Below are 25,498 nucleotides of genomic sequence, written 5' to 3' on the forward strand. Positions count from 1 at the left end.
TATCCTGTTGCCTAGACACTTTATTCCTAGTTATATGTACATATCTACCTCAATTACCTGGTATCCCTGCACATGGCCTCGGTACTGGTACCCCGTGTAGAGTCGTGGGCAAAGGTTTTGAGAGTGACACAAATATTAATTTTCACAATGTCTGCTGCCTCAGTTTGTATGATGGCAATTTGCATATACTCCAGAATGTTATGAAGCGTGATCAGATGAATTGTAATTAATTGCAAAGTTCTCTCGTTAACACAGGTGTGAGTGTTGACGAGGACACGAAGCTTCAAAAGGAGGGTGGTGCTTGGAATCAATGTTCTTCCTCTGTCAATCATGGTTACCTGCAAGGAAACATGTGCCGTCATCATTGCTTTGCACAAAAAGGGCTACAGGCAAGGATATTGCTGCCAGTAAGATTGCACCTAAATCAGCCATTTATCAGATCATCAAGAACTTCAAGGAGAGCGGTTCAATTGTTTGCGAAGAAGGCTTCAGGGCGCCCAAGAAAGTCCAGCAAGCGCCAGGAACGTCTCCTAAAGTGGATTCAGCTGCGGGATCAGGGCACCACCAGTACAGAGCTTGCTCAGGAATGGCAGCAGGCAGGTGTGAGTGCATCTGCACGCACAGTGAGGCGAAGACTTTTGGAGGATAGCCTGCTGCTTTTGGAGGATAGGGCAGCAAAGAAGCCACTTCTCTCCAGGAAAAACATCAGGGACAGACTGATATTCTGCAAAAGGTACAGGGATTGGACTGCTGAGGACTGGGGTAAAGTCATTGTCTCTGATGAATCCCCTTTCCGATTGTTTGGGGCATCCGGAAAAAAGCTTGTCCGGAGAAGACAAGGTGAGCGCTACCATCAGTCCTGTGTCATGCCAACAGTGAAGCATCCTAAGGTCATTCATGTGTGGGGTTGCTTCTCAGCCAAGAGAGTGGGCTCACTCACAATTTTGCCTCAGAACACAGCCATGAATAAAGAATGGTACCAACACATCCTCTGAGAGCAACTTCTCCCAACCATCCAGGAACAGTTTAGTAACGAACAATGTCTTTTCCAGCATGATGGAGCACCTTGCAATAAGGCAAAAGTGATAACTAAGTGGCTCGGGGAACAAAACATCAATATTTTGGGTCCATGGCCAGGAAACTCCCCAGACCTTAATCCCATTGAGAACTTGTGGTCAATCCTCAAGAGGCTTGTGGACAAACAAAACCCCACAAATTCTGACAAACTTCGTGGTCAATCCTCAAGAGGCGTGTGGACAAACAAAACCCCACAAATTCTGACAAACTCCAAGCATTGATTATGCAAGAATGGGCAGCCATCAGTCAGGATGTGGCCCAGAAGTTAATAGACAGCATGCCAGGGCGGATTGCAGAGGTCTTGAAAAAGAAGGGTCAACACTGCAACTATTGACTCTTTGCATCAACTTCATGTAATTGTCAATAAAAGCCTTTGACACGTATGAAATGCTTGTGATTATACTTCAGTATTCCATAGTAACATCTGACAAAAATATAAAATATCTAAAGACACTGAGGCAGCAGACTTTGTGGAAATCAATATTTGTGTCAGTCTCAAAACTTTTGGCCACGACTGTATCTAGCCATGTTATCGTCCCTCATTGCATTTATTTATTTATTTATTATTACTTTTTTATTATTTCTCTATTTCTTTCTTTGTCAGTACGCCTTTCACTGTTAGTCATCACCTGCTGTTTACGAAGCATGTGACGAATAAAATGTGTTTGATTTGTTGTATTTCCTTACCAAACTGGTGCCAGTTTAGCCTGGGTACCAGTCTTTTAAGCTAACATTCCAGTTATTGTCTCCATGTCGAGTACAGATAGTGGACTGTTCGTTAAATAAATAAACAAATTAAACACTGGTCCACGGACTAGTACAAATGCGGCTCTGTTCGATTTAATCTTTGAGAGATATGTTTTTGAAATCACAATGCATCCTGGGAGTGGAAGACAAATAAAGCGGAGGAAGTGCAAGTGGTTCCCCAGTAATAAAAATGGTCAACCATTAAACCCTTACTTCAAGCTGCAATAATATTGTAACTGCTTCTTCCAAAATTATTGCCACCTTTGATTTTTTTTTAAATACTTTATAAAATAAATACTACAAATACTGAGCTATATTGTATGCTAAAAAAACACAATTATATACTAATACAATGCGCGGAGATAAAACTTTTTTTTTTACAACGAATGAACAAAAAAATCTAAAGAGGATAACGGCACTTCGTCTTTTTCTATGTTTTATGAGATTGAAGAACATGTTGGGAGGGATGTTAGCCTTTTGGACTGCCCTCTTCAATTCAAACCACAGATTCTCAATGTTACATGTTTTATTTGGGTCCTCTACCAGGCACGTTTACCACTGTTCCAGAGTTTTTAAAACTTCAATTGTTGCCCTATTTCTTTCAATATATTTTTTTGTACACATCACCATTTTGCCTCTTCATTTGGAAGTTCTTTGTCTTTCCCAATGGTGATAAATAATAAAACGTTACCTAATTTTTATACCCCAGTGAAACAGGAAGCCATGAAAGTCCACAATACAGTTCCCAAAACTGAGATGAATTCAAAGTAGAATGTTAATGTAGGTTAAATGTTGTTTGACTTTACTTATAAGAATCATTAGGGGTGCCAATAATTTGACACCCATTTTATTTTTTTTGTCAAAGAAAATGTCTTTGAGCAATTATTTTAGTATAAAATTATAATTTTACATAGCCAATTATCCAAATGGCTGAACCTAGATGAACTCGAGTCATCTAGGAATGTCCACTTAGTGGCGACAGAGGCGCGACATCTTCTGGCGACAGAGTGGCGACATCTTCTGGGTTGAGTCTGTCTGAACGATGACTGCTGGCGTGTCATGATCATTGTGATATTCAAGCGATACTATCATCTCCATAAATCAGACTGCATAGCTTGTTTTATCCCAACAGAAGGTGATTTGTTTTCCAAATGGAACTCTGTCGCCACCAAGTGGACATTCATAGATGACTCCAGTTCAATTGTGCAGTTCCAGCTACCTATCTCGCTAGATCCATTTGGATATGCATCCCACATGTTTCTAATTCAGAGGCAATGACGAAAATCAGTTAACACATTGCAAGGTACCGTCCCCCTTATTTCTTGCATGGTGCTTTCTCGAAGTTGCCCTCCTAAACTTACTGCAGGCCAAACTGTAAAGATGGTGCATTTGGCTGTACAGTTCAACTAGGGGAGGGGTATTGAGTCCTGGCTTTACAAATGATAAACATTACCAAACATTGTATTTCAGAATGTAGGCCAACTCATACCATACTCAGTCACGAAGTAATCTTCAGTCTCATGCACTTTAAATACCAAAGGCTCGGCCCGACTTAATTGGTTTGTGTGTTGTGGTGGAATCTGTGATGCAGACCCCCGTCAATGGCCATGAACTTTCAAGGTTCTCATTTGAAACCCTTCAACAAACAAAACAACTCCACGACATCATCTTCTGTCGTATCTTACACGCATATTTATCCAAATACTCCATGTAAATAGTTCCATAACTGTTGGAGAGGGTCAACAGTACTGCATGCGACGAAAAAAACAATATATCCAGCCAGGAAAGATACTTTAGTAACAAGCTGATTGCTGCACCTGATTCCAGGCTTGCGAAATTAACACCCTGGTGTGCAAACAAGAGATGAAAACCTGTGTGTGGAGGTAGGTAGTTAGAGACGCTCTAATGTGGAAATGTATACATAACCACAATGAACACTTTTTAAAAATCAACAACATAGTTCAGGCAGTAGGAAGCTCTCTCGTCCATTTATATGTAAATGATACAGTCTTATACTCAGCTGGCCCCTCCCGGGATTTTGTGTTAAACGCTCTACAACAAAGCTTTCTTAGTGTCCAACAAGCTTTCTCTGCCCTTAACCTTGTTCTGAACACCTCCAAAACAAAGGTCATGTGGTTTGGTAAGAAGAATGCCCCTCTCCCCACAGGTGTGATTACTACCTCTGAGAGTTTAGAGCTTGAGGTAGCCACCTCATACAAGTACTTGGGAGTATGGCTAGACGGTACACTGTCCTTCTCTCAGCACATATCAAAGCTGCAGGCTAAAGTTAAATTTAGACTTGGTTTCCTCTATCGTAATTACTCCTCTTTCACCCCAGCTACCAAACTAACCCTGGTTCAGATGACCATCCTACCCATGCTAGGTTACGGAAACATGATTTATAGATCTGCAGGTAAAGGTGATCTCGGCTACTGGTTGATGCTTATTTATAAAACCCTCTTAGGACACACTCCCCCCATCTGAGATATCTACTGCAGCCCTCATCCTCCACATACAACAGCCGTTCTGCCAGTCACATCCCTGGGTCGCTCGTCTTTTCAGTTCGCTGCAGCTAGCAACTGGAACGAGCTGCAACAAACACTCAAACCTGACAGTTTTATCTCAATCTCTTCATTCAAAGACTCAATCATGGACCCTCTTACTGACAGTTATGGCTGCTTTGCGTGATGTATTGTTGTCTCTAACTTCTTGCCCTTTGTGCTGTTGTCTGTGTCCAATAATGTTTGTACCAGGTTTCGTGCTGCTACCATGTTGTTTTGCTGCCATGCTGTGCTGTTGTCTTAGGTCTCTCTATATTACATCTATTTGCCTTTTGGTAGGTCGTCATAGTAAATAAGAATTTGTTCTTAACTGACTTGCCTAGTTAAATAAAGGTTAAAATAATAATATATCGTTTTTTAAATGAAACAGACTCAAACTGATTCCAAATAGACTTTATTTGAAAAGAGGAAATACACAAGAAACAGTAGCAGTCATAAACCAGAGTCAACTAAATGCACAAAACTCTATTCATGGTGGTAAATGCTTAAAGATACTGTGTTGAATCAATGTTAATAATATATGGGATGTCAACACATGGCAGTGATAGTATGTCCTTTAATACAATGTGCAGTGTTTCACTGGAGAAACGACACTTTGCCTGCCGTGTGGTTGAGATGTTTGCTGTTGATCACTTGTTCTCCATCTTGCCCTCGAACTCCAGAACAGTGTAAAAAAATTCTGCTCCTTTTTGGTCTGCGAAAAAGTTTTCTCACAGTAAACCACACATGTTGACAGATAACTTTTACATGAAATTGGTTGTATAAAACGTGGTAGTGAGGAGGTTACTTTGGTTGAACACCAGAGGAACGGTTTACTGTGGCGCCTATACTGAAGCCTTCCCAGATAAGAGTTTGGCTGCTGTGGTTGTTCTCCTCCTTCTCCTCCTTCTCCTCCCTTCTCTAACACCATTCTGTCCTCCTGTCTCCCTCCTCATCTTGGCTCTCCCTTTCCCTCCACGCGCTCCCTTCTCTTCCTCACCCTTTCTTTCTCTCTCCCTCTTTTTCTTCCTCTTTGTGTGTCACCCTCGCTCATCCTCGCTCCCTTCCCACTATACATAGATCTTGAAACTACCTTCCTTCACATCGCTCCCTCTCCCCACCCTCTCACACCCAGACCTTACCCTTCCCTTCTCCCTCCCCTCCAGCGCCACTGCCTCCACAGCAGCCCCCTCCCAGGCCAGGGTGCTGTGTGGCGGGCAGGTTCTTGTAGATAGCCCTGGAGTATGGTATAAAGCAGAGGCCCAGCTGGAGGTGGCGGGCCAGGCGGCAGTAGGCGGCCAGAGCCAGGACCAGGAGGGGTGTGACCAGGAGGAAACCCACAACCAGGAGGGCCACACAGCCACCGTCATTCAGCAGGTCCGAGCAGTAGCGGGACGTCCCATGAGGGCGCACCTGGGGAGAGGGACACGGGTCGTATTTTTCCTGATTGTTTGTGTTACTTACTGTTTTTCACATGGCCGTAAGAATGTTGCACTCAAAGCGAAGAGATTGACAATGTCCCTGTGACTGTAAAATGACATTGATAATGCATTGTCCATGCTACAGACATGCAGTGGTCTCACACGTGGCTATAACAAGGTAGTTTCTAACAAGCTAAAGCTAATGAGGCGTTCTGTTGGTGTCTTCTCAGAACCGATGGAGACGGTTGGTTTCAGCGCCCGTGATCAGGACAAGTGAAGGATGGAGGAATCAAGGAGGAGACGCAGGGAGACGATGGTGTGTCCCTGGTAGACACAGAGAAGGGAGTGTGTCCCAGAGCAGGGGGTGTGTCCCTGGTAGACACAGAGAAGATAGCACTCTGACACACGCGCACACACACACAACACACACAGAGACTGAGCAACACTCACAAACCCAATCTGTTTTGTTCTTACGGACACATACCGACCCCACAAAGAACGAAGAGCCCTTCCGTAGATTAAATGTGATTAATTGCCATTCTTATATCACGGCTGTGTAACATCACAATAATACCTATGGTGCTTTACAGTTAAAATGGCCACCTGTTGTTGTGGTGTGGGATGCTGTTGGTGTGAGGGAGAAGAGGGTGAAGGGGGGGGGGGTGACAGAGAATATGTGAGCAATGGACAGCGAAAATGGAGGGGCTGAATTATCCTTACGTAACTCCATCTGAGAGAGTGGAGAGGGGAGCGATAGCAAGGCACCAAGAGTGGTGCAGGAGGTTGGGAGGTGAACAGAAGGAGAGAGGAGAGGGATAGGAGAGGAGGAGAGGAGAGGGATAGTAGAGGAGAGGAGAGGAGAGGAAAGGAAAGGAGAGGTATAGGAGAGGAGAGGCACATAAAGTGTTGAGGGAGGTTGGGAGGTGAACCCAGATACCACTACACGTTAATGTCTTTAATTTCCGCTTTCTGAGGCCTTATCAGGGATTTTGTGTCCCAAACTTAATAATGTTTATATTCATTCTTACTGAAGGCATGTGGTTGTGAGTTGGGTATGTGTTGGGTATCTAGCTCTGAAATCATGCAACTGTCCATTCAAGTTCTTGCAGCTGGTTAGCGAAGATCCTGTGACAGCAAACTGTGAGCTCAGGGAAACTTTTTAGCCAGCTTTGAAATCCCACCCCCCTTCTTTCACATCCCCCTCTCTCCTTTGTTTTCTTTCTCTCTCTCTCTCTCTCTCTCTCTCTCTCTCTCTCTCTCTCTCTCTCTCTCTCTCTCTCTCTCTCTCTCTCTCTCTCTCTCTCTCTCTCTCGTAAGGTGGTCAGACCAGTAGTGCTGTGGCCCTTCTTCCCTTTCACACTGACCTACTGTGACCTGTAGGGGTGGCTGGGTGGGAAACTGAAACTAGTGGGATTTACGGGGGTCAAATGTGCATGTGTGCACCCTCCCACCTCCACAGGGTCTTGCGTGTGTGAGCACAAGTGTGCTAAATGTATTTCACACAACATTTTGCTTATTCTGCCGGTGAATCTGTGCATGTGTGTGTTTAAAACTTTCTTGGACAGCTTGTAAGAGTAGGCTAAAACACACCAAGATATGGGACCAGCCAGGCTGGCTAACCCCTACCTCCCTCTCTTCTTGAAAGTTCCCACCACTGACGTCACTCTCCCCTGACTCCTGAGTCCTAATCTGTCCAGTCTGATTCTAAACTGGCACCCTGTTCCCTATATAGTGCACTACTTTTGACCATGTAGCTCCTGTTCTTAAACATCTGCTTATGAAACACATCGCAAAGAGCCAAACTTAACCTATTCCAAACACCACCCTCATTTAACCTATTCCAAACACCACCCTCATTTAACCTATTCCAAACACCACCCTCATTTAACCTATTCCAAACACCACCCTCATTTAACCTATTCCAAACACCACCCTCATTTAACCTATTCCAAACACCACCCTCATTTAACCTATTCCAAACACCACCCTCATTTAACCTATTCCAAACACCACCCTTATTTAACCTATTCCAAACACCACCCTCATTTAACCTATTCCAAACACCACCCTCATTTAACCTATTCCAAACTCCACTCTAATTTTCAGCTAAACTATTCCAAACTTGTGGTGGATGGTGGAGGTGTAGTTAGTCCCTTCTGAAATGTCAGCATGCTGTATAACATATTATTACTGGTTTCTTATCTAGTCTGATACTCCTGAGTACCTGTGAAAGGGTAAGTTGTTATGACTGTTCTGGCAAACACCACTCACACTGACGCGCACACGTTGACACACACACACACACACTGACACAGATGAATTATGAATGTGAAATTGAAATGACACATAGGAATTTTGGAAGATGAATGTAAGTATTGCACAAATGCCCTTTACTCTGTGTACACACACACACACACACACACACACACACCCTTCGTACCGTAGAATGACAGAGGAACCCGAACACCACCATGGCGATGGCGGGGGTGAGGATGAGTCCGAACACCAGTCCGGCCAGGCAGGCGTTGATCCCAGCGATGACCAGGTTCTGGGCCGTCACCAGCACCGAGCACGCCCAGCAGTCCAGAGAGCCTCGGAGCTCCAGGGGAGCGTCACTACCACCTCCCCCACTCTCAGCTGCAGAGTACGGGGGAGGCACCACCACGCCGGAGGGGGTCCCCACAGGAGCGCTGGAGGCCAGAGAGTTGGAGTGCTGGAGGTGGTGGTGGTGAGGGTGGTGGTGGTTGAGGGGAGAGAGCTCCTCGGAGAGCTCCAGAGCCTGGTGGTGGGCCCCCTTCTCCAGTGTACCGATCACACTCATGGTCAACTAAGGAGGGATTGATGGAGGTTAGCACAGGTTGATACGATGTAAACAACACAATGCAAAGCTATGTATATAATACGGTCCTTGTTTCTCATTCCCGAGTGAACCAGTCTGTACAACATCGTTCTTTTGATGCAAATTGAAACGGCACTGTACTTGCATTGAAAGGACATTTGAAGCCTCTTCCTCTCTTGTCTATCTCAAACTTGGTCCCTTGGTCCCCATCCCTCCCTAGATGCATCATAGCTGAGGCTCCGTCTTCAAAGGTAGTTCACAGGGAGGTCAGTTAGAGGAGTTATCTGCTAGAGGTAGAGGACGGCAGGCTGCGTGGTGCAATCTATAAACGCTCTCCCGTCTTCTATCAGAGCGGGATGGTTATCTGAATGCCAATTGCCAGATGAGGGTGCACAGAGGAGGATGATGGATAAGATGAGGAAGAGGAAGGGAAGAGGAAGGGTAAGAGATGGATGTGTTCATGCGTGTGTGTGTGTGTGTGTGTGTGTGTGTGTGTGTGTGTGTGTGTGTGTGTGTGTGTGTGTGTGTGTGTGCGTGTGTGCGTGCGCGTGCGTGCGCGTGCGTGTGCGTGTGTGTGTGTGTGTGCGCGTGTGTGCGTGCGTGTGTGTGTGTGTGTGTGTGTGTGTGTGTGTGTGTGTGCGTGCGTGCGTGCGTGCGTGTGTGTGCGTGCGTGTGTGTGTGTGTGTGTGTGTGTGTGTGTGTGCGTGCGTGCGTGCGTGCGTGTGTGTGCGTGCGTGTGTGTGTGTGTGTGTGTGTGTGTGTGTGTGTGTGTGTGCGTGCGTGCGTGTGTGTGTGTGTTTGTGTGCGTCTGTGTGTGTGTGTGTGTGTGCGTGCGTGCGTGCGTGCGTGCATGTGTGTGTGTGTGTGTGTGTGTGTGCGTGCGTGCGTGCGCGTGCGTGCGCGTGCGTGTGTGTGTGCGCGTGTGTGCGTGCGTGTGTGTGTGTGTGTGTATGTGTATGCTTCTGCACATGCCTGAATGTATTAGTTTATCGTTGGGCTGATAAGGGTCTGCAGTTCCTGTCTCGTGAGAAGGAGAAAACCTAGAAGCATCGTGTAACGTCATGCCCCTTTGTTCAAGACACTGGAAAGGTTTTTGTTTCACTCTTCCAGTATGGTAAAAAAAACAACACACAACATCACAATAGACCAAGTTTCAAGGTCCCTTGAATCAGCCATAAGTTGACTGACATGTCCCATTAACGCTGACAGGATGGCTCAGTTCATCACTGGGGCCAAGCTTCCTGCCATCCAGGACCTTTATACCGGGCTGTGCCCGAAAAATTGACAAGAACTCCAGCCACCCGAGTCATAGACTGTTCTCTCTGCTACCAACTATTTACATTGTCCCCCCACCCCCTCTTTTACGCTGCTGCTACTCTCTGGTTATTATCTAAGCATAATCACTTTACCTCTACCTACATGTACATATTACCTCAATTACCTCGACTAACCTGTGCCCCCGCACATTGACTCTGTACCGGAACCCCCTGTATATAACCTCGCTACTGTTATTTTATTGTTGCTCCTTAATTATTTGTTATATTTCTATCTTTTTTATGTATTTATTGTTCTTTTTTCTTAACTGCATAGTTGGTTTAAAGGCTTGTAAATAAGCATTTCACGGTAAGGTCGACACTGTTGTACTCGGAGCATGTGACAAATAAAATTGGATTGGATTTGTTCTTCTTCCTCCCATTTCTAAAGCAGTGAATGCACATCCAGCACTTCCACAGGTGCAGGAAACAAAACGAAATGTTGAATGCCTCACATTGGTTTTAGCCAGGACAGGAGGTTTTCCTGACCGCATGATCAACTCCTGTCCGTAGGTAGTGGATATTTGTGGGTTAATGTTTTTTTTTGTCATAAGTCTTGTTCTGGAGGCAGCTCTGTAGAGTGGTCACTCGCTGGCGCAGCCACAAAGTCATAAAATCGGATTTTAAACCTAACCTTAACCACACTGCTAACCATAATGCCCAACCCTAACCTTAAATTAAGACCAAAAAGCAAATGTTGACTTTGCAACTGGCCTATCTAAAGGAAAATCACTTTATTCTGCCTCCAGGACAAGACTCATGACAATAAACGTCAACCTGCTAATTTTTCCACCCTTTACCCAACAAACAGTCATCACCCTCACCCGACCGTTAACCCGGACCCTAACCAAGTTATGGAAGAATCCACTTGAGAAGTATTGTTACTGACTCGATGCTTACTTTACGCTCTACGTCAGTCTCCTATTGTTAGTAAGGTGTTGTTCGGGTGTAAGGTCAGGGGTCCAGGAAGAGGGAGACCTGCTCACTCATTGTGTCACGACTTAAAATAGGCCTACACTTCGCCGCTCCATCTGTTTTACACATCCCATGTACTTGTTATTCTTTGAAAAATGACGCGTCATTGTTTCTCATAACTCTGGAGGACACTGATATGAATCTGCTATAGAAATGACTGAATCATGTCCTGTGGTATTTTCAAATGACCTTCGTCTGTAGCTTCATGGCTACTAATACAACACTGAACTACATTCAACCTGGTCCTTGAACGGTTCTCATAATGTATTCTCTAATCTAGAACATACTGAAGCAACTCTATTGTCTTTTGACTGGCAGTTGCACACATGTTATTATCGAATGTTATTATGTTGTTATTACTATGTTATTACCTATGCATTTAAATATCAGTGATGCTCACAAGTATTGTAATTTTAAAATGCTGCTAATTTTCTGAATGCTTTACACAGATATTGGAATAGTTGTGGTCTAAATAGAATGCTTCAGTTAGTTCAACTCCCTCCCTGGGTCTATACATTCTCACTCACATTGACGTGCAGCCTGGTAGAGCCTCTCTCTCTTCCTCACTCTTCTCTTCTCCTTTTTGTCTCTCTCCTCCTTCTCTTCTCTTTCTCTTCTTCTCTCTTCTCTTCTCTTCTCTTTCTCGCTTCTCTTCTCCTTCTCGTCTTCTCTCTTCTCTTCTCCTTAAGTTCCAGTGAAACACTCTCTTTCTCCACTTCTTCAAGCAGGTGGACAAGCTTTAAATGTTCTCTCTCTCCTGTCTTTCCTCAAATCTCCACTGCGTTTTGGCTTTGGGTTTTTCCTCTGTATCAGTTCAGATTCCTTCACACTTTCCGTAATGAAGTTGTGACCAGCTCGTGTAGTAGTGGTATGCTGACCTCCTGTAGACGTAATCTCTTGTTCCCTCTCTGCACTGTGAAGGGTCGTCGGTCCGTCAGGGATAAGTCCGTGTCGGTCCCCCTCCTCTATTTCTCAGACTGAAGGGCTTCGTCCTTTCACCTGATGTTCTCTCCCCGACTGCAGTCGACCTCTCCAGCCGCAGCGTTTTGGGTCTCAGCTCTTTAGAAGTGGCCCAGACCTCTGTACGCCCCTCCGTCAGTCCGTCCCGCCTTCTCCTCCTATTCTCACACTTACTACGTTTGATACAACAGCCCCTCTTGAGGAATTAGAGGGATGCCTTTCTCTCTCACTCTTACTGACTTCTGCCTCACTCATTCTCCCCCCCTCCCTTTCTTAACTACTACATTGAGTGCTTGTGCCCCCACCTCACTCATCTCCCTCTTCACTACTATAACCCGTGCCTGTAAAACACCCCTTCTCTCTTCTCTCTATCCCTCTGTTATCTGTGTGCAGCACTCAGTGTTAGGGGTTGGAGCCAGGCTGCTTCTCTGATAACCTGCGGCGTGATTGAGCCTGTTGCGAGAGGGAGAGAGGGGGAGAAGGAGAGCGGGAGTGTGTATTTAAAGAGCTGCTGTGTTGCTGTGGTCAAATCAGCAGCCGGGGATGGAGCAGAGGCTGCATGGTACCACTGACATACCCCACCATGTCACAGACAACCCTAGTTGCTTAGACAAATTCATGTAAAGATGGACATTGGCCCGAGCTTTTATTCTTTTACAAAGATAATCTGTAAGGAAAGTGTAACAAGTGTTGATATTATACTGTACTTACAATGGTAGACCTTAACCCTAACCCCAACCCTAGCTCTAACCCTAGCCCCAACCCTAACCCTAACCCCAACCCTAGCTCTAACCCTAGCCCCGACCCTAACCCTAACCCCAACCCCAACCCCAACCCCAACCCCAACCCCAACCCTAACCCTAACCCCAACCCTAACCCCAACTCTAACCCTAACCCCAACCCTAACCCTAACCCTAGCTCTAAACCTAGCCCAAGCCCTAACCCTAGCTCTAACCCTAGCCCGAACCCTAACCCTAGCTCGAACCCTAACCCTAGCTCCAACCCGAATCCCAACCCTAGCTCTAACCCTAACCCTAGCTCTAACCCTAACCCTAGCTCTAACCCTAACCCTAGCTCTATCCCTAACCCTAACCCTAGCTCCAACCCCAACCCTAACCCTAACCCTAACCCCAACCCTAACCCTAACCCCAACCCTAACCCTAGCCCTAGCCCTAACCCTAACCCTAGCTCTAACCCTAACCCTAGCTCTAACCCTAACCTTAGCTCTAACCTAACCCTAGCTCCAACCCGAATCCCAACCCTAGCTCTAACCCAAACCCTAGCTCCAACCCTAACCCTAGCTCCAACCCGAATCCCAACCCGAGCTCTAACCCCAACCCTAGCTCTAACCCTAACCCTAGCTCTAACCCTAATCCTAGCTCTAACCCTAACCCTAGCTCTAACCCTAACCCTAGCTCTAACCCTAACCCTAGCTCCAACCCGAATCCCAACCCGAGCTCTAACCCCAACCCTAGCTCTAACCCTAACCCTAGCTCCAACCCGCCAAGTATCACATTCCTAATCTTAACCACAATCTTAACCTTAAATCTATTTCAATCACTAACCCCTAAACCCCAAACTTCGGCCCCAATACCGAACCTAATTTCAACCCCGGCCTCAAACTTAGGTCTAATTTGGACCCCAAGCCTAACCCCTTGGCTCACCCTAACTATAAACCTAAACCTAAGTTTAAAACCTCATTTTAATTCTGACTATAACCCTAACCCTAACCCTGACCTTAACCTCACCCTTAACCATAGCAATCCCCACCCTAGCTCTAACCTTAACCCCAATCCTAAATTTAACCTCAGCCCTGACAATAACCTCAGATCTAATCCTGACCCTAAATATAATCCTAATTTTAACGCCACTTTAATAAACCCTAATCCCAGGGCAATTTTTTCCTAACCCTAACCCTAAACCCTAACTCTAACCCTAACCTTAACCTTAACCCTATAAGCCTAACCCTAACCCTAAACCCTAACCCTAACCCTAACCCTAACCCTAACCCTAACCCTAACCCTAACCCTTAACCCCACTTCAAGCTCTAATCCCTAATCCTGAACTTTGACCTAGATTCTGACTTGAATTCGAACCCAAGCCTTTAAAACTAACCCTAACCTTAAGCCTAACCCCTTGGACTCAAAACGTGGACATAAGGAATCGCTTCAGGCCTGATAGAGATTAACCAGCCTAACCCTAAACCGGGTTCTTAAACTTGAACTCGGGCTCCATAAAGAGGCATCCTGAAGAGCCTGGGAATTAGGGAGCAGGGATCGATGCATTGCCTGGGGGGTTATCCTCTTGGAGGAAAAGGTTCATTTCATTTGCTTTCCTTCCAGTATGAACCATAACCCCTGCTCTTGGGGAATACCTCCTAATTTCCAGTAGAACAATTATGTATCCTAAGGACAATAGAATTAGAGAACAGGTGCCCGTGTATTTGGTCCTCTTGAAGGGCAATTTTTTCCTAAACCTAACCCTAGCTCTAACCCTAACCCTAGATCCAACCCTAACCCTAGCTCTAACCCTAACCCTAGCTCTAACCCTAACCCTAGATCCAACCCTAACCCTAGCTCTAACCCTAACCCTAGCTCCAACCCTAACCCTAGATCCAACCCTAACCCTAGCTCTAACCCTAGCTCTAACCCTAACCCTAGCTCTAACCCTAACCCTAGATCCAACCCTAACCCTAGCTCTAACCCTAACCCTAGCTCTAACCCTAACCCTAGATCCAACCCTAACCCTAGCTCTAACCCTAACCCTAGCTCCAACCCTAACCCTAGATCCAACCCTAACCCTAGCTCTAACCCTAGCTCTAACCCTAACCCTAGATCCAACCCTAACCCTAGATCCAACCCTAACCCTAGCTCTAACCCTAACCCTAGCTCTAACCCGAATCCCAACCCGAGGTCCAACCGTAACCCATGAGTCTGCAGCAGTGGAAGAGAACGGTGTGTGAGAGAGAGCAGCTTCCCACAGCTCTGATAGTGTTCAGGGATGGGTCCTTGATTCCCACTGAGAAACACCAAGAACCCAGATAAAGAAAGACCAGGAACAGAGGGTGAAGGAGGTACAGAGGATGGATGTCATAACAGTTACGTTACGCAGAGATGCAAAAGATGCTAGCTGGGAAGTCCAGAGTGAACGAGAGAAAAGCCACAACATGATGAAAAAGACAATGTCAGGAATCACGGATCGGAGGGATAACTGGAAGGATCAATGGAACAAGGGAGGAAAAGGGGATGAAAGGAGAGAGGAGGCAGACAAAGAACTTCTGAACTGATAAGAGAGAGAGTGCAGATCACAGAGTAATTACTGTTGTCTGATCGGATTTTCTCCCTCTCTCCCTCTCCCCCTTTCTCTCTGTTCTCACTCTCTTCTCCCCTTTTGAGCTGGTCAGTATTTATTTACCCCCTTGTCCCTCCACTGGGCTTTATCCCTGATTGCTACAGATATTTGAGTCTCTTTTATCTGTATCTGAGCGGAGAAGAGAGGAGTGAAGGGGCAGGAGGGGAGAATAGATGAGTTAGATAGATGAGTTAGAGATACTGTTGATCTTTACCATCTTTTACTGCACACTTCTACTGGGCTTTACATGTTCATGTTTTTGCTAGCATCTATAATGCTTATCCGAACCAAGAAAGAAGAAAATGCCTCATCGGTACCATCTTCCACCACTACACCCAAGAGCCTGCCTTACAGATGTGTCTGCGTCATAAAAGGCCTGTGGTTTACGCTTCTAAATGTTGGATTATGTAAGAAGACGCGGAAGATGAATGAGTCGATGGGATGGGAGGAGGGTGGAAGAGAGGGATGTGGTGGACGCAATTCAATCAGAAGTGTTGCTGAAAGAGAGTGTTGGAGAGGGAGTGAGAGGAGAAGAAGTAAGCAATGGAGAAAATAGCTTCGAAAACAAACTGTCGTTGCATCTGTGGCAGGGAATATAATCAAGCTTGTAACCGCTCACTGGTTGATTGGGTAATTGCAGCGTTTACATGTGAAAGTGGCCATTTTTTTTTGTCTGTCCAGCCAACTCTTTCTCAATAGTCTTGCGGAACCTCCATTAGTAGACATGTACGGTTAAGCAACTCCAGTGTAGATTTGGCCTTGTGTTGTAGGTTAGTTTCCGACTGAAAGGTGAATTCATCTCCTAACGTTTAAGTCGCGGGAGGATGATCATTTTTTGATGAGCTTGTCCTTATTTCCTTCACAGCATATTGGATGACTGTCATTCATTTTCCATTCACCCATCTCAATGTAACATCAAAGGGTTAAGGCTACTACATGATACTCAAAGTTTCCCTGTACCCATCATGACGTTGCTACAACCTGGCCCATGAACGAAACTTTACAACATACAGTGCCTTTGGAAAGTATTCCGACCCCTTGACTTTTTCCACATTTTGTTACGTTACAGCCTTATTCTAAAACAATCCTGATCAATCTACACACAATACCGCATAATGACAAAGCCAAAACAGCTTTTTAGAAATATTACATTTACATACAGTTGAAGTCGGAAGTTTACATACACTTAGGTTGGAGTCATTAAAACTCGTTTTTCAACCACTCCACAAATTTCTTGTTAACAAACTATAGTTTTGGGAAGTCGATTAGGACATTACTTTGTGCCTGACACAAGTAATTTTTCCAACAATTGTTTACAGACAGATTATTTCACTTATAATTCACTGTATCACAATTCCAGTGGGTCAGAAGTTTACATACACTAAGTTGACTGTGCCTTTAAACAGCTTGGAAAATTCCAGAAAATGATGTCATGGCTTTAGAAGCTTCTGATAGGCTAATTGACATCATTTGAGTCAATTGGAGGTGTACCTGTGGAACAAGAGTGAATCCGTGTAATTTATTAAGACATTTTAATCCACATTTTACTCCTGAACTAATTTAGGCTTGCCTGAACAAAGGGGCTGAATGCTTGCAACTACTATTTTAGTTACCACATTCTTGTTAATCTTTTCAAAAATATCAGTTTTCTTCCACTTTCACATTATAGAGTATTTTGAGTAGATTGACAAAAACATTATGACTAAATCCATTTTAATCCCACTTTGTAACATAATAAAATGCCAGGAAATCCAAGGGATATTAATAATTTCGCAAGGCGCTGTATTTATATACACGACAATCTATATTTCATTGATCCTATCTTAGTAATTATAAATGAATAATAGCTTAATTCGTAGTCGGTGACCAACAATAGCTTTGTCAACAATAGCTTCAAAGGCTTTCTAGATTTTCCCATCATTAGTCCAACAACATGATGATCACACTAGTCCCTTGAGCCAGCATTGTGTTGGTGGGGTGTGAGTGTACGGTCACACACACAGACATTGACCATCTGTGGCCATCAGATCGGGGTGGAGTCAAGGGGCTAGGGTTCCGGTCTAGAAGCTATACAGTTTCGCTTTGGTACTGCAGTTTAAATGACACCTGGCCGAGAGGTCAGATTAGAAAATTCCTAATAAGACACTTTAGCGATAATCATTGTGCACAAAACATCTATTGAATTATTCATGCAATTGTCACTCAGGCTGATTATTCTTTTTTTAAATACTTAAAAAAAAAACATTCACAGCCGAACATATTAACATTTTATATTTATCCAATGTCTGTCATGTTTTTGGATGACGTGATGACTTGGTCGCTGCTCCACTGAGTGCTCGTGCTGGTTCTTATACACTGGATGCAACCTGGATATAGACGGTCCATGAATCAGCATATGTGAACGTGAATAGATTACCTTGAATACAACGGGCGGACATCTTGGACGCAGTCTCCAGTTCTTATTATACCCTCAGCGGGTGGAGTGGATGGCGGATGCAACTTCCTGTGGAAGCAGGATGTCCTCCATTCTGTCCAGCTTTCCTCCAAACTCGTTGACCTCTTCACACCGGGCCACAGGATGGGACACACTGACATTCCTTCTCTCACTGCGGGACCTGGATTTCTCTAGATTGGTGGATATATGTTTGGTGTTTTTGAAATACGAGGGAATATGTCACTCCATTGTCCCCCACTTTGGTATGTGCGTAAGTCTCCTGATTGTGTTCGATCAATCATGGATGTAAAAAACCCGATTACTCGTTATTTCATAGTCCATTCCTATACCCTCAGAGAATGCAGAGCCAGAAATGTGTTGGTGGGTGGGCCCCCTTCAAAAAAGAGAAACGTTTGCCATTCTATAGCTAATCTCACGCTATTCTACACATTTTGTCAAGAGGCGAGACAAAATGTGGCTGTTTTAAAGCAAATCTCTTGCGATGCTAAACATTTTATAATGGGACAGAAATGAAAATGTGCAGTTTTTTTGGTCATCTCCTGCTATTCTATTACTGCGTTTATTTTCAGCAAACTTAATTAACATGTGTAAATATTTGTATGAACATAACAAGATTCAACAACTGAGACATAAACTGAACAAGTTCCACAGACATGTGACTAACACAAATTTAATAATGTGTCCCTGAACAAAGGGTGGGTCAAAATCAAAAGTAACAGTCAGTATCTGGTGTGGCCACCAGCTGCATTAAGTACTGCAGTGCATCTTCTCCTCATGGACTGCACCAGATTTGCCAGTTCTTGCTGTGAGATGTTACCCAACTCTTCCAGCAAGGCACCTGCAAGTTTATGGACATTTCTGGGTGGAATGGTCTTAGCCCTCACCCTCAGATCCAACAGGTCCCAGACCTGCTCAATGGTTTTGAGATCCGGGCTCGTTGCTGGCCATAGCAGAACACTGACATTCCTGTCTTACAGGAAATCACACACAGAACAAGCAGTAGGCTGGTGGCATTGTCATGCTGGAGGATCATGTCAGGATTAGCCTGCAGGAAGGGTACCACATGAGGGAGGATGTCTTCCCTGTAACGCACAGTGTTGAGATTGCCTGCAATGACAACAAGCTCAGTCCGATGATGTTGTCACGGACCCTCCACCTCCAAATCGTCCCGCTCCAGAGTACAGGCCTCGGTGTAACTCTCATTCCTTCGACGATAAATGCAAATCCGACCATCACCCAAAGTGAGACAAAACTGTGACTCGTCAGTGAAGAGCACTTTTTGCCAGTCTGTCTGGTCCACCGACGGTGGGTTTGTGCCCATATGCGACATTGTTGCTGGTGATGTCTGGTGAGGACCTGCCTTACAACAGGCCTACAAGCCCTCAGTCCAGCCTCTCTCAGCCTATTGCGGACAGTCTGAGCACTGATGGAGGGATTGTGCATTCCTGGTGTAACTCGGGCAGTTGTTGTTGCGATCCTGTACCTGTCCCGCAGGTGTGATGTTCGGATATACCGATCATGTGCAGGTGTTGTTATACGTGGTCTGCCACTGCGAGGACGATCAGTTGTCCGTCCTGTCTCCCTGTAGCGCTGTCTTAGGCGTCTCACAGTACGGACATTGTAATTTATTGCCCTGGCCACATCTGCAGTCCTCATGCCTCCTGCAGCATGCCTAAGGCACGTTCACGCAGATGTGCAGGGACCCTGGGAATCTTTCTTTTGGTGTTTTTCAGTCAGTAGAAAGGCCTCTTTAGTGTCCTAAGTTTCCATAACTGTGACCTTAATTGCCTACAATCTGCTTGTGTCTTAACGACCGTTCTACAGGGTGCATGTTCATCAATTGGGAAACAGTGTTTAAACCCTTTACAATGAAGATCTGTGAAGTTATTTGGATTTTTATGAATTATCTTTGAGACAGGGTCCTGAAAAAGGGACATTTCTTTTTTTTTCTGAGTTTGTGGCTTATTGAAGGTGTGGATTTTAGTTATTTTTGGCAACCATGAGAATGAATGTCATTCCAGTTCTTCCGTTCTGTTATATTTCATCAAATCTGACTAACCCAGTGCACTGCTTGCTATGAATATCTATTGGTGTTTGCATGTTTGGGTAAAAAAACAAATAATGTCCTGCTTGGAACACAAAGTAAAGAGCATAATTATTTGTATTTTTTAATGTTTTTGCTCAATCTGATTGGGTGGGCCTACACCTCTGCTGTAGTGTCAGTCAGTGGAATTAGCTGAGGGGGAAAATGAAATCTGGACATTGTCATTGAATCCTGTGAGTTCACTGTGGTTTCCTGCCCTGTCTTCTGTGTGACAATGTGTGTTTGTTTGGGCCTGCTTTTTTAACCTTGGATGGAATTCACCTTATGGAAACCACTCAATTTTACACAGACACACACACACACACACACTCATGTGAAACAAAAGGAACCGTTAGTGATTGACTTGAATGAGGAGACCTCTGCATGTGCCAGCAATAAGATCTAGCTCGGCTAAGCGATATGAGGGTTCGGGTTGTTATTGTATATGGGCCCAAAGCGTAAATAGAAGATATCCGCTCTCACCCACATCAGTGGTCAGCCTATCAGCCTCAGGCAGGAAGTCAGATAAAAAGGGCTAGATTCAATCTAAATCACTTAAGTTCAGCGTTACAGTGCGATTCAAACTTAAAAGGCAATGTTCCATAGTCAGACTGCTTTCACAGTAAAACGCTGCATATGTCATCCCAGTCAGAAATTACTCTTACATTTTGATTGCAAAATCGACAACGCTTCAGCGATACAGATTGAATCCAGCTCAGAGGGGTTTATTCATTGATCTATAGTTCTAGATCGGTTTTATAGGCCACTACTCTGGACTTTGTTTTCAGATTTGACTGACTGGGATGTTACGTTCAGATATGTTACTTTTCTAACATATTCTACCCAATATTTTTTACTTTAGGTGAACAATTGGTGGCTGTATCAGGTGTGAGATGTGGTTTGTCTGCAGAAAAAAAACTACTGACAGTCAGTGTTCGCTGTTCAGATGAGGAGTGTACCATCAATAGAGTTTAAACAATTAAACTATATGCACATTTTTGGCTTTATCAAAAGCGTTTATTTATTAATAAGTCATAGTAAAATGTCACACAAATTCACAAAGTGTTTAAGAAATGTCTGGCTCAGTTTGGTGTGTGTGTTCTAAAGAGTGCATTTTAAATAAATGACCACAAAGAGAAGGAAAAGGAAGGTATATTGCAACAGGAAAAATAGAATTTATCTTGAAGGAAAAACAAAAATAGTTTATCCGAAAACTGTAGCACCTTTCTATCCCATAAGTCAATATTCCAACAGATTACAATAATACATATATATATATATATAAAAATAAAAAAAATCAAAGCCCCTAAAAAGAATGAAAAACAATGACAATTTCCCCCCACGCATTAAAAAGACCGTATTCGATTCGTCAACTCAACCTCGGCTGTGGATCCTACCAACTACAGGGAAAGTGTAAGTTATATTCATTAGAAATATCATATATATATTTAGAACCAGAAGAAGCACCAGAGAACCTTGTCCTCCCATAACACACCCTTTCAGTTGTTACAGAGGACAAAAATGACTTTCAAACCCCAATAAAAGTAAGGGGAGAACATTGACATCTTATAAATATAAGAAACATTTTAAATAAAAAAAGAAATGTACAATGTAAAATCCAGAAGAAAAATGATAAATCTGTATATTAAGCAAAAAAACTAACAAAATCAGAGATAAAAAACAATGCAAAAATGGAAGCAATTCATTAAAACAAAAATACCTGATGTACTCCTAAAGAGTTGTGACAATTGACTCTTTCGCCTTCCCGTGGAAATAAACGTTATACATTTGTAAAAACACAACACATACAAGAGTAAGAAAGACTAAACAGAAAATCTAAAAAAAGACTTTAAAACCCGTATGTTTCTAAGCATTTCAAACAATTGTATTTTTATTGTGTCTCCTTATTCTTAATGCTTTTAGAAAAAAATGCATCTTATTTATCTTCTAAATACAAGTCACAAGGCCAATGTGGTATATATCTAGGGCTGATCTAGTCTTAAAGAAAATACATTATTTTAGAAAAAAAAAAAAACAGCACCCCACATAAAACACACAGCATTTACAAATTTCAGAATTCATGATAAAAAAAAGAAGAAGAAGATATGGAAATAATAAAATTCATGCCATTGATAACTGTCAACCCTTTGTTGCTTGTTCACAATGGCAGCTAGCACCAACTGCCTTTCCAAGTTTTCAAGTCCTCCGGAAACCAGAACGCTGCTCATGAACAGTCTACAACAAGGGTAAACTGGCATTTGATTGGCGGTTCGGTTTTGTAAACAGTGATGAGTAGTAAACTGGTTTTCGATTGGCTGTTTGATCGGCAAGTATTAGCAGTAGTAAAAACATCTTAAATAACGAAGGGGGAAACAAAAAAAAAAAAAAGGTTAAAAATAACATTTTTTTAAAGATGTTAAGTCCTGTCTGGCAGGAGTTTTGGTTATGGCTGTGAGACGTGGAGGGGGAGGAGCTTTATCACCGTGTACTCGGGGCTGCAGTCTGGAGAGAGGAGACAGAAGAGGAAACGTTACATCTACTGTCCTCAGGTTGTTCGGCAGACTGACACCGATTTCCTTGTATGCAGGTGCCCGTCTCATAAGAAAAAGATGTGTGTGTGTGTGTGTGTGTCCTCACCAGGCTGAATGCGTCGTAGGTACTCATTAGCTCCTCCATGCGGTACTGCTCCAACACCACTACGTTGTTGGAGAGGCTGGGGTTTCTCTGGCGGGCACAGTCCTCACAGTGGACCACATAGGTCTTCCTGCTGCCACTCTCAGACGTCACGAACAGCAGGTCAAACACCTCCACCTGGTGGACAGGAGATATATACACACAGATACTCAGTACACAAGTAAAGGGCTTTGTCTTGTAACGAATGTGGAGGAATTGAATGCATGCCGAAGCAACCATGAAGGAAGATTGGAGGGCGGGGGTTTGAAGTAATGTGGTTTCAGAAGAGCGATGGGCTCTGACTGTGGTAAGTGTGTGTGTATGTTTTGAGTTCAGTTAGAAGGCGTTTTAGTGCTGGCAGACCGAGGGTAAAACATGAGGTTGGGGGTTTTGCATTGAGAGGGCAGTAGGTATATACTGGGTAGAAGTACTACTCACATCACACTCGTTGCAGTAGTAAGCTGGTTCGTCCTTCACTCGGCTCTGGTAGGAGATCTTCTTCCCTGCTGCTACCAGCTGGTCTCGCAGAACCTGGATGTGCTTGATGGACTGCAGGAGGCAGTGCCTGAGTGAGCGAGTGAGTGATGAGGTTAGGATACAGGTGTGAAGAGGACCGAGAGTTTTCCTGATCACATAACCTGTCGAGGTAAAACTCTGGTCCAACACAGTGATAGTGTGTCCCTGTAATGACACTGCAACCCTTATTGAACAAGTTAGTAGCATAATCACAATCTTCCCTATTGACCTGTATCATTTGTAACTAATATACAGTGGCAAGATAAAGTATGTGAACCCTTTGGAATTACCTGGATTTCTGCATAAACCGGTCATCAAATTTGATCTGATCTTCATCTAAGTCACAACAATAGACAAACATAGTATGCTTAAACTAATAACACATTTCTGCATTTCTTGTCTATATTGAATATATCATTTAAACATTCACATTGTAGGTTGTAAAAAGTATGTGAACCCCCCCCCCTGGAAAGGGTTACAAAAGTATCTCTAAAAGCCTTGACGGTGCAAAATATTCTGTGGACAGACAAAACTACAGTTGAGTTGTTCGGAAGGTACACACAACACTGTATGGAGAAAAAAAGAGAAGCACAGCAGATCAACATCAAAACCGCATCCCAACTGTAAAGTACGGTGGAGGGAGCATCATGGTTTGGGGCTGCTTTGCTGCCTCAGGGCCTGGACAACTTGCTATCATCAACGGAAAAATTAATTCCCAAGTTTATCAAGACATTTTGCAGGAGAATGTAAGGCCATCTGTCCGCCAATTGAAGCTCAAGAGAAGTTGGGTGATTCAACAGGACAACAACCCAAAACACAGAGGTAAATCAACAACAGGATGACTTCAACAGAAGGAAATATGCCTTCTGGAGTGGCCCAGTCAGAGTCCTGACCTCAACCTGATTGAGATGCTGTGGCATGACCTTAATAGAGCAGATCACACCAGACATCACAAGAATATTGCTGAACTGAAACAGTTTTGTAAAGAGGAATGGTCCAAAATTCCTCCTGTCCGGTGTGCAGGTCTGATCCACAACTACAGAAAACGTTTGTTTGAGGTTATTACTGCCAAAGGAGGGTGAACCTGTTATTAAATCCAAGGGTTCACACCCTGCACTGAGAATGTTTACACAGTTTGCTCAATAAAAGACATGAAAATGTATAATTGTTTGTGCGTTATTAGTTTAAGCAGGCTGTGTTTGTCTATTGTTGTGACCTCGATCAGTTCAAATGTTATGACCAATTTACACAGAAATCCAGGTATCTCCAAAGGGTTCACATACTTGTTCTTGCCATTGTAGAGCCACCAATCAACCGGAAGACACGTCATCAGTCTGAATACTCACTTGATCATCTTGTATGTGTCGGGGTCGGTGACCTTGACGGTGCGGGCCACGTTCCAGGAAACGTGGATCATGGGGACAATGGACTTGACCTTCTTGACCTCGTTCCACTCAAACCTCTCCAGGGCCAGCTGGTACTGGTAGGCTACAGGGAGTATAAGGTGCCATTAGTAGTGACCTCACCTGATATTATATATATATATTTTTTTAAAAAGGTCAAAATTAGTCCTCTACTTATGAGTCTCATTAGTGTGGATTTGGACCGGGGGTCGTCGCCCGGAAGTTCAAAACTCCCAAGGCAAAATGACTGACCGAGACCAACAGATCCATAAAATAACACAAAAGTCAAGAAACAGCTCTATTGCAACGCGTTTCAGTAGATAGTGGAGTGAAAGGTCTGCAGCTGTGGGAAGACTAATGTAGGCGTCTCTGTCAGGGAGTTCACGTACAGTTGAGTGGGCCCACGTTCCACGCGATGTTGTTGCACCAGCCCACAGCCTGGACCCAGTGGACGGTCCCTGCGTTGATCCACACCAGGTCCCCGGGCCTCTGAATGAAGCGGTACACAGGGATGTTGGATCGGTACAGGTCCTCCAGAACAGGCCACCAGGAACCGGTCAGGTAGTCTACTCCGTGCCTGAAGGAGGAAGGGGATACGGGGGTAAGATCCTCTGAGGTAGTGGGTGATAACGTTGGGAGAATGGTAAACTTAAGTAGATGAGACGACCTGTGCTATTTCACATTCTTACGGCGTACAGTCTTCAAAGCTAATTTCAAGTGACTCGGGAAGCGCAGATTCAAAAACTGACGAGGAATATATTCTTGTACCTCGTCATCATCAGCGCATTCAAGAAATCGTGGTAAAAGTATCAAGCCGACGCGACTTACTTTTCACAGAAGTCGTCGATGGCCGGCCAGTAGTTTTCGTGCACGGAGAACCACTCGCAGTCTCCAGGCCCAATGTTGACGTTCACAGAGCAGAAGTTGTTGTTCTCCTGGTGGCCAGGCGTGCGGCTCCCGGGGACCTTCATGTAGAGCTGGACCGTGTTCATGCCCAGGATGGTGTGACCTACGTGGCTCAGCATGTTGCCGCTGGACGCCACGCGCATGAAGGCCGGAAGCTTCTGGAGCTCCTGCAGCTGGGCCTTCCACCTGGGAGAGGGTTATTGTCAGTTTCAAATTGTCCAACAAAACACAACATCTGA

The 25,498-nt window shown here is 44.3% G+C and overlaps 2 protein-coding genes across 2 annotated transcripts in view; both read right to left on the reverse strand.

Moving 5' to 3' along the window:
* Window positions 1–4,763: 4,763 nt before the first annotated feature.
* LOC135516250 (transmembrane protein 88-like) lies at window positions 4,764–12,131 on the reverse strand. Its single transcript, XM_064940401.1, has 3 exons — window positions 11,440–12,131; window positions 8,226–8,612; window positions 4,764–5,777 (listed from the first exon to the last, which is right to left on the reverse strand). Exons 2-3 carry the CDS (start codon window positions 8,604–8,606, stop codon window positions 5,490–5,492), a joined length of 669 nt encoding a protein of 222 aa, XP_064796473.1. The 5' UTR covers window positions 8,607–8,612; window positions 11,440–12,131; the 3' UTR covers window positions 4,764–5,489.
* Window positions 12,132–20,762: 8,631 nt separating this feature from the next.
* The window catches only part of LOC135516251 (lysine-specific demethylase 6B-like), a 165,816-nt gene continuing 161,080 nt past the window's right edge, over window positions 20,763–25,498 (reverse strand). The window contains 6 exon segments of the mRNA XM_064940402.1: window positions 20,763–22,263; window positions 22,399–22,572; window positions 22,873–22,999; window positions 24,297–24,438; window positions 24,743–24,930; window positions 25,182–25,445. Of these exon segments, the coding sequence (XP_064796474.1) occupies window positions 22,240–22,263; window positions 22,399–22,572; window positions 22,873–22,999; window positions 24,297–24,438; window positions 24,743–24,930; window positions 25,182–25,445 (919 nt within the window). The 3' untranslated portion in view covers window positions 20,763–22,239.

The sequence above is a fragment of the Oncorhynchus masou genome, chromosome 27 (assembly GCF_036934945.1).
Source record: "Oncorhynchus masou masou isolate Uvic2021 chromosome 27, UVic_Omas_1.1, whole genome shotgun sequence".
NCBI classification, from domain to species: Eukaryota; Metazoa; Chordata; class Actinopteri; order Salmoniformes; family Salmonidae; genus Oncorhynchus; species Oncorhynchus masou.

Excerpts from the sequence above, each read along its gene's own strand:
- LOC135516250 (XM_064940401.1), bottom strand. The coding sequence starts at position 8,606 with ATGAGTGTGATCGGTACACTGGAGAAGGGGGCCCACCACCAGGCTCTG. Across the intron at positions 5,778-8,225 it reads GGTTCCTCTGTCATTCTACG|GTGCGCCCTCATGGGACGTC; the intron begins GTACGAAGGGTG and ends CCCTCTCCCCAG.